Source organism: Diadema antillarum, unplaced genomic scaffold, assembly GCF_040938485.1.
Source record: "Diadema antillarum isolate AM-2024a unplaced genomic scaffold, OU_Dant_1.0 seq00000102_RagTag, whole genome shotgun sequence".
NCBI lineage: Eukaryota > Metazoa > Echinodermata > Echinoidea > Diadematoida > Diadematidae > Diadema > Diadema antillarum.
The window spans coordinates 850,748-871,081 of NW_027271189.1; the positions used below are offsets into that span (position 1 = coordinate 850,748).

Below are 20,334 nucleotides of genomic sequence, written 5' to 3' on the forward strand. Positions count from 1 at the left end.
CTTACACTTATTGAATAATTATGCTGATAAAAATGTGATAACTTCAATAAATTTCTTGTATTAATTCCTAAAAAGGAATATCATGAACATTGTCTGTTAAGCAATCAAACAGAAAAAGCATGAAACGAGGGTGATTGTACATTTCAGACCTGAAATTCAGTGATCTAGTTTAAACTTTTGGTGAAATCCTACAATTTTTTTTTTCAGAGAAAAAAAATAAGGGGACTAAATAGGGTTGTTTGTTAGGGAATTGTTGGATCACGGAATCTCAGCTCTCATTCCACATGTGCATCATCACTATGTGCACGGTTTAATGGGGTAGAGGGGGAGGGTGTGGGAGGGGCATACCCCCTTCAGCTCGACGGAGCTTTTGCGTTTTTAGGATTGAAATAAAACGATCTGAAGCACACTTTTTATGGAAAATTCGGAAATTGGCATTCCAAAAGGTGTATACTAAGTCTATAAATGGGACCAAGCAACGGGAGGATGACAAGAACCCCTCCTATATTCGAGGGAGGGTTGGTTTTTTTTTTTCTCCATTTTTAAAACTGAAATTCAGTTGATCAGAGAAGTATAGCAAGTCTGTTGAAGGAGACAAAGCAGGAGGATCTGGGAGGGGATAAGCCCGATTCCACCTCCTACAGGATGGAGATTTTGTATTTTGATGATTCCAGTTAAACGATCTGGTACACACAGTTTGTGGCTTATTTGGGAAAATGCTCGAATGTTCAAAGCGTAGCCTATAAGTCTGCTAGTATGGGGGGGGGGGTGTGGGCGAGCAGGGAGCAGGCGTGAGGCCTTACGCATGGAATATATGTTGGAAAATTGTTTTTTAAAAATGTACTAATAACTTGATATAGTACGGGGGAACTTATTAGCGAGGAAAGGGTTGAATTAAGAGAGATGTTCCCCTTGTACATGAGGGAACTTTTGCGTTTTTTGAATTTAAGTGATAAGTCTTGTATATTCAAAATTATAATTTTCGTCAATCTGAAAAGTGCACTGAGTATAAGGAAAAGGGCATAGAGGAGGGTTATGGAAGGGATGTCCCCCTCCCAAGCACTAGAGATTTTGCAATTCCATAATTTTATTGAAATTCAACGATCTCATGCATTCGTGACACTTTGAGTGACATATTGGAACAAAAATCTTACGTGGAAAAAAAAGGTTGAGAGGGAAAGGCTTCACGTACATACAGTGTAGGCCTGTAGCCTTATACAGTGCGCAACCAGTTATTATTTGAGACTGACAGTTGAAACAGATAAATTAATGATTAATTAAATATACAACATTATCGTATCACAATGCTAAAATGAAAACGAGCAGGCTATATTTCATGCGAAATGATTATGCAAACATAAGATTCCGTGAACCTGCCCGTCAAAAGACAAATTTCCAGCATGCAACTCTAGATATAACAGAAATACAGGAGACCATCATCATGAGCAAACGCTTGGCGAGGATAATGGCCTCATAAATGATTGTCCATACAATGTTACAATATGAAATGTACGACAATATCAGCGAGTTATATATCATAAATACGATATTCTTAGGGACACAATACTTTAGCTTATGGAGTATACCAATGTTACGAGACACTTGGAGAATTAGCGTGGATGTGTCTTCTTGGACATTTTGCTGACTAAACCATACAGATACAGAGGTAGACCATCTGATATGAAAACCCGCATCCCGTCCAATCCTACCCCTCCCCTACTGACCTCCCTTTCCCTGCTCTATCCCCTCCCTCCATCCCGTGTCCGTTACGTTTACGCGAAGTGTTATGTTGTGCGTTTCTGACATGCGTTGTGAGTGCGCGATTATATCCCGTGTATGTACGTACTCGAACTATGTAGATAGTGGGACCACACTGCACGGTACGGTACATTCGTCAGCGGCGGCGGCGCGCTCGCATAGAGATTTGATATCATCGTCGAGCAACATGGCGGGGATTGCGCCTGGGACAACGAAGGTGTGATATATTTTGTTTGTGCTTAATTGTTATGTTATGGTCTGAGCATACTATGTTTGTAAGTTGGTGGCATGCCTAGCATTATTTTCTTGTCGCCATATATCGATGCTGGTAGCATTGAAGTGGGGAAGATCATAGATCCGACATTTTATTTTTGCGCACAGTCTGTCTACGTACAGTGGCAGTGCAGTGTTAGTAGCTGCACCTGCAATGCACGGACGCGGACGCAGCATGCTGCATGCTGCATGCACTATCGAGTATCGTACATGTACACTAACCACTACATTCTACAGCAGCCAAGCCATGCATCCCATGCAATCGCCAACGCATCGCGACATAACAGCGACGTGACATGGCACAGTCTAGTTTTCTAGCTTCACTGAAGCTAACGTTAGAAGAGGCGATTTGCCCGTCTAATCTATAGCCATTACTCCTAACGTTAGACGTCTAACTTTTACACCTGTAAAAACTCTAGCAATTTGAATTTAAAGACCAAAAGAGATTGCTCAATTGTAAAATTGAACAGTCATGTGATGTAACGTTAAACAGAGTCAAGCAGAGACATTACAAGACGAGTAATTATTGATCGAAGTCAATGATTCCGGCTCCTGTGTGGAGCAGTTGCGCACAGATCAAACGTTACGATAAATCAAATTTCAGACAGCTTTTTTTAGATGACATTCAAACAAGTTTGACATGACATGACACATTATGCAGCAATATTTTGGGTAAATTTTTCACATTGTGCAATCGAAATACTAACTCTGTTATAACGCAGAAATTTTATCCATATCGCAACATTGCCGTTCGCTGTTAGCTGTAAGTCACCATTTTGAATCTGTAAGCCAATCACATGCGAGGTACGTGTTTTGGAAAAAAAAACACTTAGAAACTACACTTACCTCGCATGTGATTAGCTAATAGATTCATTAATCATACTGTATATTTCTGCATTTTGAACGTGACGACGCGACAGGCTGGTTGATGTGTGTTTTACTTTTACATTGGAAATTCTACCAAAATGTTGGATTATTCATTAATCTGGTGAGTGTAGTGTATTCTTAAAAAGCTGATTTCACTATAGCAGCTTAAATTTGCTGACCTAGGGCCGTGAATTAGACGCAATCGAGAAGGGTGAGAGGTACCTCACCCAATTTTCCATAGAGGCGGTGGTTAAGAACATCCACACAGCAATGGGTACTAATACCTTCCATCTGTCTACGGAGGACAGCGTTAATGGCAAAATATAAAAGAGTCCTCCGGACAGACGGATCTTTCTGTCTAGAGTAATTACTGTAGTATTTAGCCTACCCCCAGTTTTTGTCTGGATTCAGGAATCTGGGGCCTGATGGGGGGGTTTCATCAATCTAACGTTAATCAGCGCTGACAAGTTGTCAGACTCTAACAATCAGTCGAATCACCACAAACTGTCACTAGTGTCAGTGACCAGAGCATCTCAGCCACTCAAAACCAAGGATTTTGCTGAAATTTGTCAAAGACTGACAACTTGTCAGCGCTGACAACTTTCATGAAACGGTACCCAGCCCAGGACACTTGTCACAAGCCAGCAAAATTTCTACTGATAACTGTCACAACACAGGCATATCACTATTAATTTGTTACCAGTAATCACATCATTTCACGTAATGCACTTGTCAATGTAATGACTCACCCCACTACCCCCGGACATGGGTGCGTCATTTCCTCGTTTGGTCCGTCAAATTTGTGACCCAGGTGTTCGTCATTTTACCAGCTTTGTCCGTCAAATTTTTGACCGAGGGGTGCGTCAAAATCCCATCATTGTCGGTCAAAATTTTGACCGAGGGGTGCGTCATGGTACGTCACTTGGCTATGGAAAATAACACGCATTATTTTGAACCGAGGGGTGCGTCATGGTACGTTACTTGGCTGTGGAAAACTGCACGCATTTTTGCACGCTACCGGTCCCCGCGTACGCGTCCCGGATACACGTACCGCGAGTGAAATTACAGTGAGCGCTTTCCCGCGGCAAGTGAAAATCAAAGTCGGGAAGCGTTTTGGAATAAGAGGAAAAAATGCTTGCCAGAATCTGGCAAGCAAAGAATTTAAAAGCCATCCTTTCTCCTTACATTTTCCCTCCAACAAACCCATGAAATCATGCATACTCAATCTCAAACCAGGGACTGTTCAGCGATGTAACAACTTAGTTCAATCTTTCCTGTCGAAACGGCAGCAGAAGAACTGCCTGCTGCATGCCATTTTCTGCTCGCGGGATAGCCCGACCAGCTGGCCAGACGCGCGCGCGACGTTAGATGTGCGAATCTCTACGTACAGCGACTAGTAGGCTGTAGTTACGCAGTACTCGAGCGGGAATATGAATGCCGTGGCGTGGTGTGTACCTACCTGCGCTGCATGCAGCAGTATGCATCCACCGCACTAGCAATGGCCGCGCACACACAGCGCAAATTCTGCACACATGTGATTGTCATGTATGGATTGCATGCACAGAATACATACTACTATACGGAATACTATTATCGTAGCAGCAGCGTGATGTACAGTGAATGACAATACGGTGCTTACATGGTAAGGGAAACTTGCCGAAACTTTTACAAATTATGTGTACGAACCAAAAGAAAATGAAATTGCTTGAATAAAACGTATGCAAAAATCGTTTCAGTATTTACGGGGGTGCGTCACATGTACCGAGGATGTCCGTCACAAAAGTGACCGAGGTGTGCGTCACTTTCAACGTGTTGTCCGTCAAAAAAGTGACTGTGGTGTTCGTCACTTGCAGCGTTATGTCCGTCAAAAAAGTGACTGTGGTGTCCGTCAAAAACCCCGTGTGGTCAGTCAAAAAATGACCATGACGCACCCATGTCCGGGGGTAGTGGGGTGCGTCATTACATTGACAAGTGCATAAATTTACTGGCACAAGTCATTCACAATAGGAAAGTGCCTGAGTCACCTCAAGAAATCCATCTAAAATCCCAAATTTTGCTGTCAAAATGCAGAATCGGCTCAGCTTTTCCAAAGCTTGCGTGAATAAGGTCCCTTGTTAAGATTTGGGGCGAAAAAGTGCTGAAGATTGAGAAATTGAACAATTTTTGAGATATTTTTCTTAATTAAAGCAAGCTCAGAGTGTGATGGTATCCTCAAAAATACAAAAAAACTAAATCTCTGTACTGCCGATGCAGTGAACAAATGTACAGTCAACGGGCCGAATCGCCAAAATTCGGACACAAATGGGCGCAGCAACATCCCCTTTGCAACCTTTCACTTGCACCAACAAGGTATGGCATGTGGCGCATTTTTCAGCGATCTTGTATGCATATTGACAATGAACGCGCATAGCGTGTGTCCGAATTCTGGGGGCTTATCGTGGTTTAGTAATATTTTGGGATTTTGTGAAATTTTATGATGTATTTAACAAAATCAACATTGAGATAAGAGAAGTTTGATATATAATACATTGTTGTTATCATAACTAATTTTGTTCGTATCATTCAGTTGAACCATGGACCTACCACACATGGACATTCATCGCACGTTAATTAATTCGTGCACCTGTTTCTGTCAAAAGCGTCACAAAAAACATTTTGAACTTGCTTTCCTGCTTTGATCCAGTGTTGTCCACCGACAGCCAGCCTGGATAAAAAGACGGCGCTTTGAGAAATCTAAAAACTACATGCACAGAAGCTAATAACTCTCTTAAATCAAGAAAAATGCATGTGCAGTTGTAGTGTATATTGCAAAATCATCGCTAAAGCAATTTCATTTGCGAAATGCAAGTACTTTACAAGAAAAAACAACTAATTAAGCAGATTGACTGTGATTTGTAATCTATTTTTCCCCATTTGTTGCACATTGTTTCAGAGTAAACATGGGCAGTGACAGTAGACGACATGCTTGTCTTACCATTCAGAGATGTTACATGCATGGCCGCAAGTGGCCGCTTCAGTAATTACCAATTTTGTGACGCAAAATTTGTCCTTGTTTCAGGTTTGGTGCTCCCCATCATTGGTGTTTATTCAAAGGCAGTTGAGTCTGAAAAGGCACCTCAGCCAAATATGACTGAAATGAGGGAAACCGGGTTCTTTTGACAGTGATGATGCAAGATTACACAATCGTCATTGTCCAAACGTCTGAATGTACTCATTAAGATGCACAAAATCAGGTGGCGGTGGTGAACATTGGATCAAAGAAAGACCTCCGTTCATGGTCCATATGTGTAGTAGGTCCATGGTTGAACAAATATTGCAGAAAAGCTTAAGTGTCCAAAAACTGGTGGTTTTGCTCTAGTCCCATTAGACCCTACACTTTTCTTGGACCATTCAGCAAGCCTTGTTTTTGAAATGTTTTAATCATTCTTATTCTCCATGCTCACAATTGCTTTTCTTTTCCTCACATTGCATAGAATATTTCCAAGACCAAGTTACAGGCCTTCAGCATAGGCCAGATGAACTTGACGAAGAAGAAGTCCAAGAGAGTGGAAGAAGAAATCAGAAAAAAGGTATGCCGTTAATAGTTTGATTTCTGTTATTTTTATTTATAAAAATTGAACTTGATATGCCACAGCATGTATTTTGTCTATGAATAACTAAATAACTCCTCTTCATAAATAAAGCTGTTGTGGCAGTCTTTTTTTTTTTTCTGTGGTCAGACTAATTAATTTCATCTTTAATATTTTTTTTTCTCTTTTCAAATCCATGGTGAATATAATATTGTAAGAACATCTTGAATTAAAGGTGTCTGAATCATTACTTTAATTGAGAATTTTAAAAAGTCCTGCATGTGGATGTACAAAGTACAAGGCATTATGCATGTCATACATGTTGTAGTTACAGTAGTAGAGTCTTATATAGTGAGCAACCTGCCTTTTTGTTTCAACAGGAACAAGAGAAAGAGACAGCAAAGATATTCGAGGAGTTTGTCGCCTCATTCGAAGGGACACCATCAACTTCCAAAACTTTCGTCAGGGGCAACACGATAAATCCAGAAACTAAAGGTGAGTGCTGATAGTTCATGAGTAAGTACTGTACTCACAAATTGATGCGTCTGTAGATTGTGTGTTTACTCTCAATGCCAAGGTGTTGCAACCAATTCTTCAACAGATGATATCACTATATGGTAAGAAAATGATGATGCATCAAATTCTTTAACAAGAACTCTCTCACATGCCTATCATGAATGCATTCATATCATGTAAGTTAAGTTTCTCATCACCTCTCTAGAAATCGATAAGATTTCTTAAATGACTGAAAACATTTCTACTGCTGTAGATTTTCTGTGCAGGAGCCACCCAATGTCAATTGATGGAAATGTTACCAAAAAAAAATCTAAGTAACCAAGTCCTCTTAGCATAAAAGTTGACAAGATGTAATTTCATGTGTACAGTATTGGCATGGTATGACTTCATTTCAGATTTCTGTAGGTCAGTCATGATTCTGAAATGTCTGGAAGTGATATGCTTTATACAAAACAGGACTGACATCAACTACTTAGTCGTGCTCCTGATATTTTAATGTCGAAAGGACTAGGTGTTCAGTGTGGGAGAAAAAAAAAGGTTGAAAGTATGAGAGAAAATTTTTTTAAAAAAGAGAGGAAAAGTAGAAGAAAGACGTGTCAGAGATTCTGTTAGGGAACAGAAGACAACTTCACAAATATGAGATTTGTGACAAGCTCACCATTGCTCTGCTATGGTACATTCCCTTGACAGTTGAAACCACCGATGCCAAGACAGGCAGACTGTACAAGCCAACGTCAAAGATTGCAGAATCGGTCTACGCCCGCAACCAGAAGAACTTAGACGATGCCAAGAGTTCAAGGGCAGAGAGCCAGACGCTCTCCATGGTAAGGGGAACAAAATCTTTAAATTACCACATGCTCTCACTACTACACATATTGAGGTTAGTTTTCAAGCAAGTTTGGATTAAAGTTTGTGTATAATTCTTCTTGCAATCTCGGAAATTAGATTCATTTCATGAGCTGGTATGTTGTAATGTTTGGTAATTTAAACGTTTCCGTATTTAATGAAACTTTAAACTTCTTCATGATGGAGGGGGAAAACAATAGTATAATTTCCAGCTTGAATTTATTCAGAGGCTGAAAAATTCCAACCATTACTCTTTTTTTTTTGGGGGGGGGGGTTTACCACTGTGCAATTTGTTCAATGAAGGTCATCCAACATATCTTGGCATTGGGTGATTTCAAGTTCAGTGCTAGTGCAAGTGCTAAAGCTAACTCCCAAATAAGTGCCTTAACCCTAGAAAGACTGGGGGAGGGGCCTAAAAGGCCCCCCCCCCTCGACATTTCGCGCGATTACTCTGCAACACGCAATGCTCTCGCCGCGATGCTCTATGACTTTTTTCTTTTGAGTTTCCCGCACATTTTGACACCAAATTTGTGACGCCCGGGGGTACGGTTCTGAAGTTACATAACTTTTTGTACATGCACGTGAGACCAAAAATGGCTCAAAAATGTGATTTTGTGTACAAAGTCAATACAAATTGAGTTTTATCACATGGTTCATATAAATATGCTTATTTTTACTCTCAATGGCTAAAATCAATTTGTTTTAGTAGTATTATGCTTCAAAAAAGGGTCTGCCACAAATTTTGCTAAAAAACAAAAACAAAAGGTCGAAAAAACAAAGAAATACATAAGAAATTCATAAAACAATAGAATAAATAAGAAATTAATTTTGATACCGAATTTTTTTTTCAAGTACATTTGCTAAGAATGCTACAAAGAATATCTAGACCAAAAATGAGCACTTTTGGAGCTTTATTACTGATTTAGATAAAAAAGTCTGATTTCTTGCATAAATTAGCATAATTAATCAAAATAGAATAAAAGAAGACTATTTTGGAAAATTTAAATATACGATCTTGTAGATTACATCGCACACTACCATTGTGCAAATTTCCGCGGTGATCGCGCGATCCATGGCGGAGATCTTAAGGGGGGGCTCTTTAGGCCCCCCCCCCCCCCCCCCCCCCCAGTCTTTCGAGCTACCAAATAGCCCAGTCTTTTTAGGGTTAAATCGAGCTCCAGCACCGGTGGTCAGATTAACAAGGCGATACCGATCAAAATTATCGATCCAACACCGAGGTGCTAACATAGCACCACCGCGCAGTCCGCGGGAACTGCGCGACGAAAAAAAAATTATTACTGTGATTACAGTCAAATATTAAAAGATGCAGCCATCCCTTCTCCAAAATACGATCTTAATTTTGCTCCCAGGCTCAGATTTATGTAGCCATGTCTAGAGTGTTTGTGTACGTTACATGGGCGACCATTATAATAGCATAGGTTTTACATGTAAAACGTGCATCTATTATGGAAGTGAATGCAACACCAGCACCAAACTTGAAATGACGAAAACGATGAAAATGATAACCCGTAGGGGCTAGTGTTAGTCAATGGGGAAAAAACATGTAAATTGCTAAGACAAACGGCAGAGCTCGGTTCAGCAGACGACATTCAACTACGGGAAATATGTCATAATTTTGAGGTCAACTCCCAACACCGACGTGATATCAAGTTCGGTTTTATAAGAACTGAACTTGAAATCACCCATTGTATTCAGGTACATTTGACTTGTGGCACCTGTGAACAAAGTGTAGGGTTACACAGATAGCATTAACTTACATAAGAATCACAGGTGATAACCACAAGAGTTTATTTGAAATATTGCTCAATTTGATGATCGCCATCGTGTTTGTTTTAATCACCATAGAAAGCGAAATTGAAGAAAGAGAAAGAGAAGGAGAGACAGAAGAAGAGCAATCTTGAGCTGTTCAAGGAAGAATTGCGAGTGTAAGTAGTTCATTCAACTATTTTCCAGTCATTCATTGTAGAGCATGTTTCAGACATTAGTATTCATAATGTAGGATGTAAACTCTTTGATTATTTCAGTACAGTTGCATGTTGTTTCAGTCAAACCTACTGTAGTGGCCACCTGCTGTAGGCGACCTCTAATGAAAATCCCCAAGAGAGAAATACCCATGTTCAAGACCCTGTCTGTAATGGCCACCTTTTTTATCTCCCTTGGGTGGCCGCTAAAGACAGGTTTTACTGTAGGTTAGTTGTCTGTTTGTTTGTTTTTCATTCTCTGAACTAATTTTATACCAAAGCGGGTACTGGCTGATGCCATGATTATTTTTGTTTGCTTGTTTATGCCATAGGAGCATTGAGACCATTCCATTGAATAGACATTCATAGGTGCATATTTCATACTTGTGTAAGAGAGAGAGACATTGATTTGTTTCATCCTTGTTTTATCTGCTTAGGGTATTTTATTATATGGCAAAACCCAGTGGTAGGAATTGCCATACCCATCTGAGCATTATTTCTATCAAGAACCAAAAGGAAAGGTCAAGGACACTCCGTGCAAGTTTGTGACAAAGGAAGTCTGTTCTTGAGGTGCTAATTTGTTTTCAGGTTGTCTTATTAGTCATTCGTAATTAAACTTTATTTGATTATTTGTTGTAATGCTCAAGCTATCTTATCACCAAGTATTTTTCTGTTACACCAAGTTTGCAGCAAGAGAGAGAGGAGAGACACAAATTGAGGAAAGCCAAAGGGGGCAGTGACAGCTTTGATGAACCCATCTTACCCACTCCAACATCCACCTCAGCATCCTCATCATCTTCAGACATACGGCTGCCAGGTATTGCTATAAAAGATACTAAAGAACCATATCAAACTAGGGTTTTGTTCTAGATTCTCCCAGAATACTGCAGGTGCTGACAATTCCTTTCCAGTGTAAATTCTGGAGCCAACTAGAAATAACTTTTTGTTTTTGTTTTCAAAGAGGGTTGATGCTCAGAGTTTGTTCTGTTGATCTTGTTAGTCTAAAAGATCACGCAAATTACTTACACTCTGTTGGAAAGAGAGTGTATCTATATATATTTTTTTAACCAATTGATAAGAATTTATATGATCAAAAGTTTGCTTGTGTGTTTGTTTGTGTGTTTGTTTGTGTGTTTGTTTGATTGCTTTGAAGGCAAACTAGTGTCATGGCAGCAAGATGGTGTGAAGAGAATGAGCTATTTTTATGAAAAAAAAAGTACTTAAGCATTGAAATCATGGTCACTTGCTATGCTGTGCATTTAATGAACAGTAGTAAAATCTGCATTTGTGGGGCCAACATGACGATTCTGCAGGACACATTGTGAAAACTTCAATATCTATTTGCATTTGTATAAGAGTGCGTGCAAGCGCTCTAAACCGAACCAAAGTGAACCGAACTAAGTGGTACCGACCTGTACTGTGCCAGATTTGGAGCATTTGAACGCTCTGTTGAGAAATCTTAGTTATTCTTTAGAGGGAGTCATACATTTGGTAGCAAGAGGGTCTTTCCCCTGGCACGCTTAAACTGCTCACAAGTGTCCTGAACAAAGAGAAAGAACTCTTTGCATTATGATGTATGTGCATGTTACACGCATTCGTCACATGCGGACCTTTGGTACCCGTCTGGATCATATCAGGAAGTAGTCTACTTTTGGCTCTGTTGGGTTTCGTATGGTATACTTTAGGGGCATTCGAGTGCTCCTCTGGAGGGGGTTCGGTACATTTCAGTTTGCTTTAGGAGAGCGCTCGAACGCACCATAGGAGGATCTAGGAATCTTCCTGACTAATAGATTATTGTACTCATTGAAGTAAATCTCTTACACAAGTATCTCCTGATTCCTCTTTGAAACCTTTTAGGAATGTGATGGGTAAATGTTGGCAGCCCTGACCTGTGATGATAGAAATGCTAGAGTGAGATGAAGAAACTACTTTTATTTTCTTCTTCCACTTCATTTTGCTTCTCTGCGTTTAGCTGGGATAGAGGAGTACAGCTATGGGTCACATGACTACGGCGATCCAAACACCACTAACATCTTCTTGGGGAGCATCAACCCAAAGGTGAGTCGTGTCCAGGCCTGCCAGTCACAGAGCTGGCACCATGGCTGTGGATAACTTGCTGCCCGGGCAGTATTTTCCATCCCCCAATTAGCATTAACGCCCTCTGTAGCTCAATAACAGAGATGCAAATAATATGCATGGGCAGTTATAAGTTCAAAGGGAACATTTCACATTGGCTCTCTGAAGTACCTGTTAACAGTACTAAGCATGAGCGCTGCACATAAAAGCATGAAGAGCACATTTTCGTGCAAGCCATATTTGGGCACCATGCGCATCACATGACAGACAGGTCAGTGGACAGGGACAACGAACCTCATTAAAGCCAGGAGCGGTGCCAAAGTTGCCTTGTCCTCTTTTAAGTGGGCTTATGCGGATATTGAACACAAGAGGGTGACATAAAAGGTTACAGACACACACACAAAAAGGAAAAGAGCCTTGTCTAGGCTGTAGACCACTGTGGACTGTGTGTTCAGATGATAGATTTTATGGCCTCTGTCAATCACAATCTTGTGATGCATGTGAAATCACCTTTAAAGGACAAGTTCACCTTCATAAACATAAGGATTGAGAGAATGTAGCAATATTAGTAGAACACATCATTGAAAGTTTGAGGAAAATCGGACAATCCGTTCAAAAGTTATGAATTTTTGAAGTTTTTGTGCAGTAACCGCTGGATGAGAAGACTACTGCAGTGTGTGAATAACGAAGATGTCACATGCGTACAACAATATAAAGAAAATATAAAGAGAATTTCACAAAATGTCATCTTATGAAAAAAGTTCACATTCCCCCGACTCGTTACCGACAAATGTTATGGGTAATATTATTCCCCCTGCCTTTAGAAAGAGCAAAGTCAAGTGCTCTTTTGTTATGTGAAAAAAGTGAAAATATGTTGAATTTTCTTTATATTTTCTTTATACCGTTGTACGCATATGACTCACAAGCTGTAGTAGTCTCCTCATCCAGCGGTTCCAACACAAAAATTTTAAGAATTCATAACTTTTGCATCGATTGTCCAATTTTCCTCAAACTTTCACTGATGTGTTCTACTAACATTGTTGCATTCTCTCAATCCTTATGTTTATGAAGGTGAACTTGTCCTTTAACATTGTAGCCCAGACTTGTGTCTTGTCCTGGGTGACTTGAGGGAATTTCAGTATCCTGCCGTAGAAAGCACGATGGGTATGTTACTTTTAGAACAAGCTAAAGGCAGCTTGCCAAACAAATACAGTAAGAGTCAAGTGCAAAGTCAGTAGATACAGTACAAGCATGAGGGAGTTCCTGAATAGTTTTAATGGTATTGGTTTATGGTTATAAATCACTTTATTTGTGGCGTGATGCACTACTGAGAAGTACCCGTCCTTGAACCAGATCTGATGGTATGCATGCATAGAAGTTTGTGATTCCTTCTCTCCCCCTCCCCCTCCAAAAAAAAAAGAACAATACAACAAACAAAGAATCTCACATGAAAATGATAGAAATAAGCCCACCATGTGTAGCTTTGTCTTCTAAAAATACATTTCCTGATACAGGTGGGACCTCCCTCTTCCACAGTGCTATACAATTTAGAAGGACAAACTTGAAATTGCATATTCATTTATTTGCTAGTACTTCAGTTGCAGTGGGGCAGTCCATACGGACTGTTAGCAGGACATTTTAAATATTATTAATATTCTCTGCCATGTTCTCTCATATTTTCTTGTGGACCGTGTTCTAGATGAATGAAGAGATGCTATGTCAGGAGTTTGTCCAGTACGGGCCGCTGGCCAGCGTGAAGATCATGTGGCCGAGGACGGAAGTGGAGAGACAGAGGAACAGGAACTGTGGTTTTGTGGCGTTCATGAATCGCAGAGATGCCGAGCGAGCCATGAGGGCTCTAAATGGTAACCGGCTTTCCTTTGCTACTTTCTCTTCTTTTTTTTTCTTTTTTTTTTTTTTGGGGGGGGAGGGTGGCGTGGGAGTGAGGGAACCCCAGTCCTTGTGGTTTGCCCTGTGAGGTGGTAGTTGTGCTGTAGACGCACGTATGTCTGCGAACTCTACCCAACTGAACGTACAATTCATAAACTACTGGCAGCACTTTGAGAGCATATAACTTCCACCAATGCCGTAGGGCCACAAACACCGTGATAACGTCCTTACATCTTTTGTAGAAAACAAAACCCTGGATCCACACCATAATTTGGATCACCACCGCAAACTAATCACCTATTCCCTTGAACTCAACAGACCTATCTTGAAAATTTGCAGAATACCGTATTTAATCCTTCAAATTTGTATTGATCCTATGTACCTGTACATGTACCTTATCAATATCTATTCATAAACTGTAATTTTGGTTTGGGCTCAGTTTACCTGCCTTGCTAGTAACTTGTTTCTAGGTCACCTGACACAGTCACCATCAGTGATCATCAGAGACTTGACAACTCCTACCGAAACTTTTTGTCATTATCTGCAGGCAAAGAGATCATGGGGTATGAGATGAAACTGGGGTGGGGCAAGGCAGTTGTTATCCCGCCCCACCCAGTCTACATCCCCAAGGCCATGATGGAACTGACCATGCCCCCGCCTCCATCTGGCCTCCCTTTCAATGCCCAACTCAAGCAGAGCTCCAAGAGGGACATCCCCAAGTTGCCTCCTCCCGGAATTCCCCTGACGGAGGAGGAGGATGAAGAACTCAACGAGGTGATACATAGCTCTGATAGCAAGCAGTTTTGCGCCCATTGCTGCTTGTCACTCTTTATTTTCATGTCTTATTTTGTTAATTATTCATCTATTTATTTGAAAAGTATTTTGCACCATTGTTTGGGATGTCTTTGCCTCAAGTTTCCGCCTTTCCGGAGTGTTTAGCATTTGATAGGCCATGATAACAAGAACACAGAAAATCGTTGGGCGCTGAGCTTCTAATTTGCTACTTTCTGTTTGGACAAACATTGTCTGGAAACTTTTGCTGGTGAAAGCACTTATGACAATGACTGTCAGGACGCAAATACGTCATGATTTCCTGCAACAGTGTATGTTGAGAAGGAGAGAACAGATTACCTAGCCAGCCTGTGGAAAACAAAAACATTGATATTTACCTTTGTATCATGTGATCATAGTGATATTGCAAGTCTGCTATAATGTATTAGTGATCTGTTAGAAGTTTGTATTCTTTTTTTTTTCATTATTACCTACCAAATTGAAAATCCTACTTTATTAATGAGTAACTATGCCCTAGAAATGTATAAGTTTTCTTTACAATGGCCCTATTATGAGCTTAGTTTGTTTGCTGCAAATATTCATGTCTCTAATATTTTTGGACCCAGCATATAAGGTATTAATTCTGATTTCGCGATCTGGAGAGAAACCATAAATTTCTTTTAAAATAGAAGAAAAAAGGAAGAAACCAAATATTTTGAAGATGAGATTTCATTTGACAAATCATGCCATGAACAGTTTTCATTATTCTGTTGATACCACAAACAAACAAACAAAAATGATTCTCTGTCACAATTTTTTTTATCCGTGAATTATGATGTTTGGTGCATTTTACTGACGCTTTTCCTGTTCTTGTTTCGACTCTCGGTTCGTTCCTTCCTTTCTCCATCGTCTCTACTTCCTACCAGACCTTAAAAGAAGCAGTTGTAAAAGTGGTTATCCCGACCGAAAGGTACTGGAAACGTCTTGAGCGTCAACTGGATTTGAAAATCGCTATGTTTTATTCTCTGCAGTAATTTTTAGTGAAGAGAGGCGTCATATTGTGATTGCTCCCATTCTATTTTCTTGTTTCTCCTTTAAAAAAGACTACACAAAATTATTACTTCCAACACTCCTAAATGCTAAGTGGTGTAAGGTATTTTAGGATAGTCCGAAACCTCAACTGACTTATGAACTTCATGCAGTCACCTGTTTGACTTTGTCGGTGAATTTTCATGTTATGTTGCTGTTCAAAGGCTCATACATGGAGAGAAAGAGCATATTTAGATTGTAAGTTGCGTTAGCACATGCTGCATAACATGAGGTTCGTGAACATAGGATGTCAAATTCACACCGGGACATTCACAAGTCAGTTGAGGTAATGTAGAAGTTCTTGTTAAGGAAGAGATTCAACAGAAAAGTGAATGCGCTTCTCTCAACAAGGTACGTATAACTTTTTTTTTTTTTTACTTTTTGCATATTATATTTACTCAAGATTGCCTTTCCCCATGGGACCAATAGCTTTTTGATTATTGTTTGTTTGTTTGTTTGGTTTTTTTGGGGGGGGGAGGGGTGAGGGGGTATTTGGTATACAGGTTTGGTGAAAGAAAACGACAATGTAACAGCTTCTAGATTTTTTTTTTTTTCAAGTTATGTGCTTGTGTAATACATTTGCCCTTTCAAGCAGGCTGCTTTGTAATACAGATTACATAAAGTGCTTTTTGTTGGGTACAGTTTGCTATCTCCAGTCTTATGGAGCATTCCTTAGATACTGGTCAAGTGCTACTGGACAATTGATGCAATAATTGTGGTCTTGTACTCTTCTAAAAAAGTAAATGTGATTTTTATAGCATTTGGTGTGAGTCGACCATATTTGTATTATCATCGTAAATGCGGTTGTTTAATAAAAAAGCCTACAAGATAATTTTGTCATGAATAAAGTTATAAGTTTCAGATTTTGTGGTGTAAGGGGAGAGAATATCTGTCAGGCTTACTTGCCAAGTTTTTTTTTTTTCCATTTGTCCAGTTATATCAGAGAGAATTTTATTCAAGGTACAATCTGAATAAGGGAGAATGTTTTACACTTGACACATAGTACATATGTACATTTGTAATGAATGGGACTTGTTAGGTAGAGGAACAAGAGAGCTCCGATCTTATGTGTTCAGTGTGTGTGTTGTTCTGATCTCCTGTTGTAGCGGATGCCACATTCTGTAATGTTGGGAATGGTAGAACTGATAAGTTACAAGCATAGTTCCGATGAACTTGCCTGAGATGGATGATCAGTCTAATTATGGCATTTTCATAAATTTATATTACATTATGTATGCATTTAAGATTTCAGTGAGAAGAATTGTACTCAAGTTAGGTGATTTACAGTTTCTGTGAATTGAGGTTTGATTGGTGAAATGTTTTAGACATATCTGAGATAAAAATCACACTTGTTTTGTAAATTTCTTTTTCAATTACTGAAATTTTAGAATTGACAGAATAACATTGTCGGGAGTACATGATTAGATGACAAAACAGAGAAAATAGCTTTTGATTTGTCATTTTGTGTTTGACTGTAGGGGCTGAGTTTGTTTATCCACAAAGAGGGTTTTCCTGTTTACTTTGCTCTTCTTTACAACATTTTCCAGACACTGCTTCATTCGTCCATTTGTTCATTAAGAGGAGAAATCGTCCATGTTTATTTTTTCGTCACATCACTCATTGGAAACTGTCATAGGAGCATGTTTGAATGCGTCCAAAACAGTAATGCTGAAACCGTATCATTACTGCAACGACCATGTCGCACTGCTTACATGGAGAGAGTCATACTCTCAGGTCTCTCAATTTCTCTATCTCTCTCTATCTCACTTATGTGTGAAGTGAGATGAGGTGCTATGGCCGTGTGCCAAACAAGCAAGGGTGTGTTTTCCGTCTTTTATCTTCCCCCTGCCTGCATAGACCCCTGCTCCAGGTCATCCATCGCATGATCGAGTTCGTCGTCAACGAGGGACCCATGTTTGAGGCCATGATCATGAACCGGGAGATCAGTAATCCGATGTTCAGGTGGGGCAACTCCTTCCCATCTGTCTAGAATGCCAGTTGAGATCGCTATTAATGTTCTGTGTGTTTGTTTGTTGCCTATATACACTGAGTAGAAAGCCCAGGGAGTCCCATTTTAAATGTCTGTATCAATGATAATGTATTGCACTGTATATTTCATAGTTATGATATTTTGCAAATTTGGAAGAAGTATTGATGTTTTCTAACCCTGGTGATGATTCAGAGACACATGTGTGTTACAGGAGGAATGATTTTTTGAGTTAATTTTGCAAATATGTCATTTGACTCTGTTAAATTGGCGCAAAGTCAAAATTCCCTGAAATGTACAGTACAGTGGTGGATCCAGAGGGGGGCACTCCAGGTGCGCGCCCCTCTTTTGTTTTTTGTTCAAACAAAAAGAAATAAAAAGGAGAAAATGAAATGAAACCCGGAAGTGCGACCAAAAATATCCCCCCCCCCCCCCTCACAGAATTCCTGGATCTGCCCCTGCAGTAGATCATCTCTGTTCAAGTATGATCAGAGAATGGTCAGAAAATCTTTTAGTATAGTGTCCAGTCTTGTCCATTTGTGCAGTCAACATTGAGATTGCCGCCTTTGACGTTGAAGCTGGAAGTCTTAGAGCTTTACCTTGTGAACTGTGACGGCAATCACATACAGAAATTGGTTAAGAATTGGATTGAAGGCAGCCAAGATTTTAAAGATATATATATGTTTCATGAGAAAATGTCATTGCTAGCCGTTCTGGCATTTCCTACATTTAACCAGTATATGTAAATGTCAGTACGTGGTGCATTATATTTATGGGAGCAAATGCTGCTGTAAAGGGATTGTACAGTTTTGGTTAAGATGGGCTTCAGGTTTCCAACGTTTTTGATGATGATTTGTTAGTTTGTTGTTGTTTTTAATGCCTCCGCCACGAAGTGGTGCCGGAGGCATTATGTTTTCGGGTTGTCCGTCCATCCGTAATGAATTTTGTGGACAGCGTAACTTAACCTTTTGAGGTATCCTAATGAAACTTGGCATGTATGTGTATTAGGGAGTGAAGTTGTGCCTATCAACTTTTGGGTGCACATGCTCAAGGTCAAAGGTCAAAAGGTCAAGGTCAAATATGTAAAATTTCACTATTTCCACCATATCTATGCAATGCATGAAGATATTTTCTTGAAACTTAGTGTATACATGTACTACCGAATTAGGATTCTCTGGTGAAAGTTTGAGGTCAAAAGGTCAAGTAAGAATATGAAAAATTCACTCTTTTCTCCTAATTGTTCAAGGTATCTTCATGGAATATAGTATATATACATGTACTGACTGGCAGTGATTATCTAGAGAATTTAGGGTTCATGGGGTCAAAGGTCAAGGGCAACACTTCCAAATTTTACTATTTCCCTCATATCTATGCAATGCCAGCAGGATTATTTTTTTTTTACACTTGGTGTATGCATGTATAACCTAATAGAGATTCTCCTGAAAGTTCCTTTTTTTTTTCCTTTTCTTTTTTTGCCTCAAAGGTCAAAAGGTCAAAGATCAAGTGAGAGGGCTGAACTAGATTTTTCCTCCATATCTCGGAAGTGGCTCAAGTTATCTTGAAACTTACTACATATTTATGCATGTTCTGCCTGACAGTGATTATTGTATGAATCTTAGGGTCAAAGGCCAGATGAAAATGGTAACAATTTACTATTCAATACAGAAATTGCACTTTTTCTCCCTACCTTGAAAATTACTCAATGCATTAACTTATGAATGGGTCAAAGTCAAGTTAAAGTCCTTAAATTCCCAAATACATGCTCTCCTATTCATCCAATTAAACCTAGGTCAAGGAAGGTGAACATTCAACACATTTGTGACAAACTTGTCATTTTAATATTTTGCCAGTTTTGTGAAAATGTAATCACACATTGTCCACATGTACTATAGACCTATTAGGAGAATCATGCATTATGGCGGAGGCATACCAGTCGCCATAGCGACATTTCTAGTTTAAATAATGAGAAACCTCATGAACTATAAAACGGCATATAATTGTCAAAAGTATTCAAAGTTTATTTGATAAAAATTAATTTTGAAATGGCTGAGATATGCAAAACAAAGTGATCCTGATAGAAGGTGGGACCCACCCATTATTAGGATCACTTTGTTTTACTTTGTTTTTGGATATCAGCCATATCAGAAGTGATTTTCATCAGATAAACTTAGAATTCCTCTTAGAATTGCATACCTTCTAACATTTCATAGATTGGTTTCTAAGTATCTTACAAAAAAGTTAAAAGCTGAATCCTCCCATCCACCAATACTATACCATCCTTTTAGGAATGAATAAAACTCTGAGCATATGAGGGGAAAAAAAAAACCTTTGGCATTTCAAAAGACTTGATTTTCACACCATTTTAAATCCATGACCAGAATTTTCTCTCCCAATGAAAGAAGACATTCTGATGCCCAGTATACATCATGTGTGGTACTATATAGATCATTTATTTATTTATTTTATTGCTGTCATTTGTATTTCCAGATTTCTGTTTGACAACCAGACACCTGCCCATGTGTACTACAGGTGGAAGCTCTTTTCAATACTTCAGGTACGATTATGGTCACGCAATTTTACCTATCTGTAAATTGTATTTGAATCTTGTTCAATGTGTTTGCTTCTATGCAATGTCATTGTGGACTTTAGCTTGCGCATGTGCCGTCATCTTGTCTGTGGCATATCTATGCCCTGTATGATTCCACATGGG

General features: G+C 39.5%; 1 protein-coding gene across 1 annotated transcript in view; it reads left to right on the plus strand.

Moving 5' to 3' along the window:
- The first annotated feature begins 1,935 nt into the window (after nucleotides 1-1,935).
- The window catches only part of LOC139726861 (U2 snRNP-associated SURP motif-containing protein-like), a 28,257-nt gene continuing 9,858 nt past the window's right edge, over nucleotides 1,936-20,334 (plus strand). The window contains exons 1-12 of the mRNA XM_071637855.1: nucleotides 1,936-1,975; nucleotides 6,372-6,467; nucleotides 6,848-6,962; nucleotides 7,674-7,807; nucleotides 9,696-9,775; nucleotides 10,495-10,628; nucleotides 11,784-11,869; nucleotides 13,587-13,752; nucleotides 14,325-14,551; nucleotides 15,475-15,518; nucleotides 17,495-17,599; nucleotides 20,112-20,178. Coding sequence (XP_071493956.1) covers nucleotides 1,946-1,975; nucleotides 6,372-6,467; nucleotides 6,848-6,962; nucleotides 7,674-7,807; nucleotides 9,696-9,775; nucleotides 10,495-10,628; nucleotides 11,784-11,869; nucleotides 13,587-13,752; nucleotides 14,325-14,551; nucleotides 15,475-15,518; nucleotides 17,495-17,599; nucleotides 20,112-20,178 — 1,284 coding nt within the window. The 5' untranslated portion in view covers nucleotides 1,936-1,945. The remainder of the gene's footprint in view (nucleotides 1,976-6,371; nucleotides 6,468-6,847; nucleotides 6,963-7,673; nucleotides 7,808-9,695; nucleotides 9,776-10,494; nucleotides 10,629-11,783; nucleotides 11,870-13,586; nucleotides 13,753-14,324; nucleotides 14,552-15,474; nucleotides 15,519-17,494; nucleotides 17,600-20,111; nucleotides 20,179-20,334) is intronic.